Source organism: Gracilinanus agilis, chromosome 4, assembly GCF_016433145.1.
Source record: "Gracilinanus agilis isolate LMUSP501 chromosome 4, AgileGrace, whole genome shotgun sequence".
In the NCBI taxonomy this organism is placed as follows: domain Eukaryota; kingdom Metazoa; phylum Chordata; class Mammalia; order Didelphimorphia; family Didelphidae; genus Gracilinanus; species Gracilinanus agilis.
Window position 1 is genome coordinate 246,078,969 of NC_058133.1, and position 10,184 is coordinate 246,089,152.

Genomic DNA, 10,184 nt, shown 5'->3' on the forward strand with positions numbered 1-10,184 from the left:
ATACTCTCTTTCCCCCAAAGTAGGAGAATAGAATGGAGGCTTGATGTTTTTTTGTCTTTTCCCTAGAAGGAAGAATCTAGTGTCCAATGAAATGGTGTTTGTCCTCTTTATGAGGAATGCCGGAGAGCAAGGAGAAATCTTTGTGTGATGGATTGGCATTTAGAGGGCAAGGAGACTGGAGACCTGCATCTAGCCAACTTTTAAAGATTATACATTTCTGAGTAGGTGATAATTTGCATTCGTAAGGAATGTTTCTTTACCAGAAGATCTCTGATGCTGGTGAAATTATTGCTTTGGATAATACATATACATGATGCCAGAGTAGAATCTGTAAATAGAGTATTCTCTGTCATCAGGAGATAATGTTCTTATGTTAGGCATAGTTGAAAGAAAACTCTTCTTCATGGCTTCTAATTCTTCTCAAATATCTTTTATAGGCAATGGAATTTTGGAATGCTACCACCATCATGGAGTTCCAACTCCTAGGCTTTCAGAACATCTCTGAGTGGCAAAATTTTCTCTTTGCCATTTTCCTGTTCTTCTACATTCTGACCATAATTGGTAATATCCTGATCATTGTAGTGGTGAGCCAGGATCAACGCTTGCATTTACCTATGTATTCTTTTCTCAAACACCTCTCTTTTTTGGAGATCTGGTACACCACTACCATTGTTCCCCTTCTCTTGGCCAATCTGCTCTCCCAGGGCTTGTCAATATCTTTCTCAGCATGCATGATCCAACTTTACTTTTTTGTATTTTTTGGCGCTACTGAATGCTTTCTACTGGCCATGATGGCTTATGATCGTTATCTAGCAGTCTGTAACCCTCTCCACTACACCACACTGATGAGTTCTGAGGTCTGCATCAAGTTGATTTTGGGATCTTGGATAACTGGGATTGGTACTGGCTTCCTGCCTGCCTTAATGATCTCTCAGCTGAATTTTTGTGGGTCAAACCAAATCAATCATTTCTTCTGTGACCTCCCACCCCTGATGCAGCTCTCCTGCTCCAGTACATTCATCACTGAAATTACAATCTTCATCCTGTCCATTGCTGTACTGTGTATTTGTTTTCTTCTCACTTTGGTCTCTTATGTGTTCATAGTGTCCTCAGTATTGAGGATTCCTTCAGCCTCTGGTCGGATAAAGACATTCTCTACATGTGGTTCCCATCTAGCTGTGGTCACTATCTATTATGGGACCATGATTTCCATGTATGTCTGCCCCAATGCCGATAAGTCACCTGAACTCAACAAGATTATTTCTATATTCTACACAGTGGTCACACCTTTGCTAAATCCTGTCATTTATAGTCTGAGAAACAAAGACTTCAAAGAAGCTGTCAGAAAAGTCATCAAAAGGAAGTGCAGTATGTATAGTGTATGAATAAAAATGGTAATTGCTTTCAAATACAGGATCCTTGAGGGCAAGGATTTTCATTTGCCTCTTTTTGCAACCCCAGCATTCAGCAGTGGACACATAATAGACAAGTGTTAGTTAGAAAAATGTTTATTCATTGATTAGCTGATTGATTGATTGAAAGAGGAGGTGATCAAAAGAAACTCAAATGACTGGACATTGAAACAACTTGGCAATAGCCACAGAACCTTCAGACTTTTACATGACCTTAAAGATGTCTGATTCCTTTTTTGGTTGAATGTTTCCTTAAGAAGACATTGTCACTTGCACTAGGAATCTCTATACAACTAAATAGAATATGCATATGAGTAGAGGTGTTCTTGGGTGGAGGGAACTTTCATATTTATAAAATCAATAGGTTTGGATAAAATACTTTGATGTGTTTCACTTTTGAATTTACATGTCTCCCAGGTGCTTAGACACTTGGGAGGAGAATGTAATCTTTCTGAAACAAAATCAACTTCAGTTTTATAGTACTTACCAAAATTATCAAAAGTCCTTATCAAAATTAACTTATCAAAATAGTTGTCCTATGCTGTCAGAAAGAGAAAGGGGATATTTGCGGAATGTCACCTTAGAATCTTAGGACTTTAGAGATTGAGGGCATTTGAGAATTCAGACAATAAACTTAGGATAAAAAAACCTGGGATCAAGCTTTCTCTTTGTACTTGATTAGTGGCTTAGTGTAACTCATAGCAAGTTGCTTAAACTCTTTGAGCTTCAATTTCCTCATCTGTGAAAGGAAGATACTACTACTACTTAGAACCCCTACCTCACAGCATTGCCATGAGTCTAAAAGGACATAATGCATACACAAAATCTTATTTGTAAAATGTTCTTTGTACTCTAATTATTACTTCTTAAATATTTGGAAGATAGTGGCTAATTGATTTACCTCTAATTTTTTTTTACAAAGAGGAAAGCTATTATCAAGCCATACCTATTATTTACTGATATAATTCATTATTTTGGTAGAGTTGTCAGGCACTCACAGTTTATGAAAAGACCATGATAATAAAACTTTGATTCTATATTCCACAAATTAATAGACCTTGGAAACCAATGGCCCAACATAAGTTCATCTCAGGTAATTTAAATGTGTTTTTTTACCTCCATAGAATTATACTCAGTAACTAGATGACACAGTTAGGCTTGGAGTCATTAAGACCTGAGTTCAAATCTGGCTTCAGATAATTAATAACTGTGTGACTTTGGACAAATTGCTTAATTTCTGTTTGTCTCAGTTTCCTCAACTGTAAAATGGGAATATAAAGAGCACTTTTTATAGGGTTGTTGTGAAGATTGAATGAGCTAATATTTGTAACGTGCTTACCACAGTGCCTGGCACATATCAGGTATTATATAAATGTTTATTCCCTTCTGTTTTTCTCTACTCTGATATGTCACTGTGACATGGATATTTGAACTCTCAAAGCTTTGGCATGTTCTACCATTTTGGAAAGGAGGCAAAATGTGGCTTCTGTTATAGATGGAGTCTATTTTCCAAAGATTAAGCTAGTTAACCACAGAGAGGCACATTAATAATAAGCTGACCACATGGTCATGAATATTTCGGCCATGAAAAAAGAAAAATACAAAATAACTCTCAGTTCTTCAATGTCCCTTTCCATTCTGCCATGAAAGTGGTAAAGTAGAGGGAAATAAGAATAGAAGGTGCTAAAAATCAGACATTTTACACTTTCAATAAACTTTAATTTGACCATAAAAACTGTAAATGCTACCCAAATTAATCTACTTATTCAGTGCCATACCTATGAAACTACCAAAAAATTTTTTATAGAATTAGAAAAAATCATAACAAGGTTCATTAGGAAGAATAAGATATCATGAAAATCAGGGGAAATAATCAAAAAAAAAATGTGAAGGATGGGGGCCTAGCAGGACCAGATCTTAAACTGTACTATAAAGCAATGGTCATCAAAACAATATAGTACTGGCTAAGAGATAGAAGGGTGGATCAATGGAATACACTAGGGGTAAATGACCTCAGCAAGCTAGTGTTCGATAAACGTAAAGATCCCAGATTTGGGGATAAGAACTCACTATTTGACAAAAACTGCTAAGAAAATTGGAAAACAGTATGGGAAAAATTAGGTTTAGCTCAACATCTTAGACCAATACCAATATCAATTCAAACTGGGTAAATGACTTAAATATAAAGAGTGAAATAATAAAGAAATTAGGTAACAAAGTAAAAATATATAAGATTAAAAAAGACAGGGAAGGTAATTACATCCTGATAAAAGGCAGTATAGACAATGAGGAAATAACATTGCTCAATATGTATGCACTAAATGGCATAGCATCCAAATGTCTAAAGGAGAAACTGGTAGAGCTCAAGAAAGAAATAGATAGTAAACCATACTAGTGAGAGATCTAAATATTCCTCTTTCAGATCTAGATAAATCAAACCAAAAAATAAATAAAAAAAAGGTAAGAGAGGTGAATGAAGCCCTAAAAAAATTAGATTTAATAGATATGTGAAGAAAAATAAATAGGGACAAAAAGGAATACACCTTCTTTTCAGCTGCACATGGTACATTCACAAAGATTGACCATGTAATAGGGCATAGAAACATTGCAAACAAATGCAAAAGAGCAGAAATAATGAATGTAACTTTCTCAGATCATAATACAATGAAAATAATAATTAGTAAGGGCACCTGAACAGGTAAATCAAAAACTAATTGGAAATTAAATAATATGATTCTCTAAAACCAGCTAGTCAAAGGAGAAATCATAGAAACAATAAACAATTTCATTGAAGAGAATGACAATGATGAGACATCTTACCAAACTCTGTGGGATGCAGCCAAGGCAGTACTCAGGGGGAAATTTATATCCTTGAGTGCATATATTAACAAATTAAGGAGGGCAGAGATTAATGAATTCGGCATGCAGCTAAAAAAATTAGAAAGCGAGCAAATTAAAAATCCCCAGATGAAAACAAAACTAGAAATACTAAAAGTCAAGGGAGAAATTAATAAAAATGAAAGTAAAAGAACTATTGAATGAATAAATAAGACTAGAAGCTGGTATTTTGAAAAAACAGATAAAATAGACAAAGTACTGGTCAATCTAATAAAAAAAAGGAAAGAAGAAAACCAAATTGACAGTTTTAAAGATGAAAAGGGAGATCTCACCTCTAATGAAGGGGAAATTAAGGCAATCATTAAAAACTATTTTGCCCAATTATATGGCAACAAATATAACAATGTAGGAGATATGGATGAATATTTACAAAAATATAAATTGCCTAGATTAACAGGAGAAGAAATAGAATACCTAAATAACCCCATATCAGAAATAGAAATTGAACAAGTCATCAAAGAACTTCCTAAGAAAAAATCACCAGGACCTGATGGATTCACAAGTGAATTCTATCAGACATTCAAAGAGCAACTAATCCCAATACTATACAAATTATTTGATATGATAAACAAAGAAGGAGTCCTACCAAATTCCTTTTATGACACAAATATGGTACTGATTCCAAAGCCAGGTAGACCAAAAACTGAGAAAGAAAACTACAGACCAATCTCCCTAATGAACATAGATGCAAAAATCTTAAATAGAATACTAGCAAAGAGACTCCAACAAGTGATCAAGAAGATCATCCACCATGATCAGGTGGGATTCATACCAGGAATGCAAGGATGGTTCAACATTAGGAAAACCTTCCACATAATTGACCATATCAACAATCTAACAAACAAAAATCACATGATTATCTCAATAGATGCTGAAAAAGCCTTTGACAAAATACAGCACCCATTCCTATTGAAAACACTGGAAAGTATAGGAATAGAAGGACCCTTCCTAAAAACAATAAACAGTATATACCTAAAACCATCAACAAGCATCATATGCAATGGGGATAAATTAGAAGCCTTTCCAATAAGATCAGGAGTGAAACAAGGATGCCCATTATCACCTCTATTATTTAACATTGTACTAGAAATACTGGCAGTAGCAATTAGAGAAGAAAAAGAAACTGAAGGTATCAAAATAGGCAATGAGGAGGCTAAGCTATCACTCTTTGCAGATGATATGATGGTCTACTTAAAAAATCCTGGAGAATCAACTAAGAAGCTGGTAGAAATAATCAACAACTTTAGCAAAGTTGCAGGATACAAAATAAATGCACATAAATCATCAGCATTTCTATATATTTCCAACACATCACAGCAGCAAGAGGTATAAAGAGAAACATCATTTAAAATCACCCTAGATAACATAAAATACTTAGGAATCTATCTACCAAAACAAACACAGCAATTATATGAAAACAACTACAAAACACTTTCCAAATAATTAAAACTAGATCTAAACAATTGGAAAAACATTGATTGCTCATGAGTAGGATGAGCTAACATAAAAAAATGACCATTTTACCCAAATTAATTTACCTATTTAGCGCCATACCAATCAAACTACCAAAAAACTTTTTCACTGAATTGGGAAAAACTACAACAAAATTCATTTGGAATAACAAAAGATCAAGAATATCAAGGGAAATAATGAAAAAAAAATGTGAAGGAAGGGGGCCTAGCAGTACCAGATATTAAACTATACTATAAACAAGCAGTCATCAAAACAGTATGGTACTGGCTAAGAGACAGAAGGGAGAATCAGTGGAATAGACTTGGGGTAAGTGACATCAGCAAGACAGTATATGATAAACCCAAAGAGCCCAATATTTGGGACAAAAATCCACTATTTGACAAAAACTGTTGGGAAATTTGGAAAACAATATGGAAGAGATTAGGTTTAGATCAACATCTCACACCCTACACCAAGATAAATTCAGAATGGATGAATGACTTGAATATAAAGAGGGAAACTATAAATAAGTTAAGTGAACACAGAATAGTATACTTGTCAGATCTCTGGGAAAGGAAAGATTTTAAAACCAAGCAAGAGTTAGAGAAAATTACAAATGTAAAATAAATTATTTTGATTATATAAAACTAAGAAGCTTTTGTACAAACCAAAACAATGTAGCCAAGATCAGAAGGGAAACAACAAATTGGGAAAAAATCTTTATAACGAAAAACTCTGACAAGGGTCTAATTACTCAAATATAGAAGGAGTTAAATCAATTGTATAAAAAATCAAGTCATTCCCCAATTGATAAATGGGCAAGAGACATGAACAGGCAATTTAAATCAAAAGTATCAATAAGTACATGAGAAAGTGTTCCAAATCTCTAATAATTAGAGAAATGCAAATCAAAACAACTCTGAGGTATCACCTCACACCTAGCAGATTGGCTAAAATGAAAGAAGGGGAGAGTAATGAATGTTGGAGGGGATGTGGCAAAATCCGGACATTAATGCATTGCTGGTGGAGTTGTGAACTGATCCAACCATTCTGGCTGGCAATTTGGAACTATGCCCAAAGGGCTATAAAAGACTGCCTGCCCTTTGATCCAGCCATACCATTGTTGGGTTTGTACCCCAAAGAGATCATAGATAAACAGATTTGCACAAAAATATAGCCGTGCTTTTTGTGGTGGCAAAAACTGGAAAATGAGGGCATGCCCTTCAATTGGGGAATGGCTGAACAAACTGTGGTATATGCTGGTGATGGAATACTATTGTGCTAAAAGGAATAATAAACTGGAGGAATTCCATGTGAATTGGAAAGACCTCCAGGAACTGATGCAGAGTGAAAGGAGCAGAGCCAGAAGAACACTGTACACAGAGACTGATATACTATGGTAAAATAGAATGTAATGGACTTCTGTACTAGCAGCAATGCAATGACCCAGGACTATTCTGAGGGACTTATAGTAAAGAACACTCCCCACATTCAGAGGAAGAACTGCATGAGAGGAAACACAGAAGAAAATCAACTGCTTGAATACATGGGTTGATGAGGACATGATTGGGGATCGAAAGTACCACACCAATGCAACTATCAACAATTTGGAAATAGGTCTTGATTAATGACACATGTTAAAACTAGTGGAAATGCATATTGGCCAGGGCAGGGGGGGGTTTTGGGGGGTTGAAGGGAAAAGTAAGAGCATAATCATGTAACTATGTTAACTTTTTTAAATATAAATATTAATAAATATTTAAAAAAAGAAATTAGGTAAACATATAGTATACCTGTCAGAGGAAGGAATTTAAGATCAAGTAAGAAATAGAGAACATTACAAAATGTGAAATGAATGACTATGATTATATCAAATTAAAAAGGTTTTGTAAAAAAAAAAAAAACTCAATGCAACCAAAATTAGAAGGAAAGCAAGAAACTAGAAAAACATTTTTATAATAAAACTTTCTGACAAAGGTTTAATTTCCCAAATACATAAGGAACTAAGTCAAATTTACAAAAAAATTAAGCCATTCACCAATCCACAAATGGTCAAGGGACATGAATAGGCAGTTTTCACTTGAAGACATCAAAACTGTCAATAAGCACATGACAAAGTGTTCTAAATCCCTCCTGATTAGAGAAATGCAAATTAAAACAGTCTGAGGTACCACCTTACACCTAGCACACTGGCCAGTATGGCAGTAAAGGAAAGTGATAAATGTTGGAGGGGATGTAGCAAAATTGGGACACTAATACCCTGTTGGTGGAGTTGTTAATTAGTCCAACCATTCTGGAGGGCAATTTTGAATTATGCGCAAAGGGCTTTAAAAGACTGCCTGCCCTTTGATCCAGCCATACCACTGTTGGGTTGTACCCCAAAGAGATAATAAGGAAAAAGACTTATACAAGAATATTAATAGCTGTGCTCTTTGTGGGGGCAAAAAATTGGAAAATGAGGGGATGTCCATGGATTGGGGAATGGCTGAATAAATTGAGGTATCTGATGGTGATGGAATACTATTGTGCTGAAAGGAATAATGAACTGGAGGAATTCCATGTGAACTGGAAAGACCTCCAGGAATTGATGCAGAATGAAAGGAGCAGAACCAGGTGTTATATTGAACCTCTGGGAGCTTGAAGATCACTTTTGATTGACAAATAAGTCAGTTGGATGGAATGTTCCCAGGAAGTCATGCGAGAGGCAGGAGATGGGGCAGTTAAGAATCCTGAAAGGGTTCTGGGTCTTGGACCTGTGCTGAGGCGGGAGATCGGTGGATCCTGGTCTTGGAGTGAGGGGTGCAAACATCTTTCTCTGAAAACTCTTTCTGTACTTGAGATACCGTGCCAACCTGTACCTGACCACCACCTTGGTGTCTACTGCCCCTAGATATTAGGAATTACATCATCTAGATATCTAGGTTTCCCAGGGCCCAGGAGGGATCCGGGAAGTGGGCAGGAGACGGAGAAGAGGGTGGAAAAGGGTGAAAATAACTCAACTGTAAGGCTGAAGATCTATTGAAGAAGAAGTCAAAATATCCCAGCAGTTTACCTACTCTGGTTTAGTCCTGGCCAGGCTGAACCAGAGGGAAGCTACATTGATTCTTCATCTGCCAGCAGTTGAGATTTCATTAGCAACCAGTAGAGTAGGGTCTCCTATATCACAGTCCTTTACCCCTACCCTTCTTGTTAATATAAAGTACTTTTCTAAAGCAGTGTCAAACTTGTTTTGGGAAGGGAGAAATCGCAGTCAGAATACAAGGCGTTATCCTAGCTAAAGAGCTCAAATCAATATATCAATTAACCCCAGGTGGTCCTGAAGGGATATACATCTTAGACCTGAAGGATCCTGCCTGGGCAACTGTTATAAGGGAGAAGGGTTATCTTATTCTCTCCGTACATCAAATTACACTCTCAAACATATCAAGAGACTCCCAATAATAATTATAACACAAGAGAACGCTGAACACAGAGACACTGTGGTACAATTGAACGTTTCTACTAGTAGCAATGCATTGACCCGGGACAATCCAGAGGAACCTCATGAGAAAGAACACTATTCACATCCAGAGAAAGAACTGTGGGAACAGAAATGCAGAAGAAAAACATGATCTATCATGTGGTTCAATGGGGATATGACTCGGGGATTTGATGTTAAAAGATCATTCTACTACAGATATGAATAACATGGAGATGGCTTTTGAATAATGATACATGTATAACAACCCAGTGGAACTACTTGTCAGGAGAGGGGAGGGAAAGGGGGAGGGGAAATCATGAATTATATTACCATGGAAAAACATTCTGAATAAATCTTATAAAAAAGAACTTTTAAATGCTAGATTCTTGTCCAATAACAACACATAGTTATGTTTCTGGAGGAACTGAATCCTATTAATTTTTTAGTTTCTTGCTATAAGAAAAACCAGAAGTAGGGAATTACAGTTAAATGGAAGGACTGATTAAAGATCCTCCTTGAAGAGGCAAGGAGAGGAATTGAAATAGTAGGTTTCATAGTAACAGGGACAAGAAATATTATTTCATGGAATATTTTGTGGTCCAGTATTGTAGTACTTATATTAATTATGAAAATATGAAAATGATTATAGTTTGTGCACCAACATTAAATACTAAGGATGAAGCACTAAAGAAATCCTAGAAATAATTTGATAAGATCTTCCAAATTAAAGCAATATGCTGATATTTGGTAGCTTCAATGAAACTGTAAAAAAAATGAAGATGAGATATATTCAGGAAGACATGACTTAGGAAAAATGAAAGAAGCCTTTTGCTATTATACCATTAAAACTCACATTGAGAATAATTAATAATTAATTAAAAGATGTAAGAAATGAATGTTCCTACTGTGCTTATTTGTTGATTATGAATAAAAATTTGATTCAATAGAACAAATCATCACCC

The 10,184-nt window shown here is 35.5% G+C and overlaps 1 protein-coding gene across 1 annotated transcript; it reads left to right on the forward strand.

Moving 5' to 3' along the window:
- Positions 1 to 440: 440 nt before the first annotated feature.
- Positions 441 to 1,385, forward strand: LOC123246282 (olfactory receptor 11L1). The gene has a single exon (XM_044675201.1). It carries the CDS (start codon positions 441 to 443, stop codon positions 1,383 to 1,385), a length of 945 nt encoding a protein of 314 aa, XP_044531136.1.
- Positions 1,386 to 10,184: the final 8,799 nt, after the last annotated feature.

What these genes read in the sequence shown, in the direction of transcription:
- LOC123246282 (XM_044675201.1), top strand. Translation starts at nt 441, where the DNA reads ATGGAATTTTGGAATGCTACCACCATCATGGAGTTCCAACTCCTAGGC.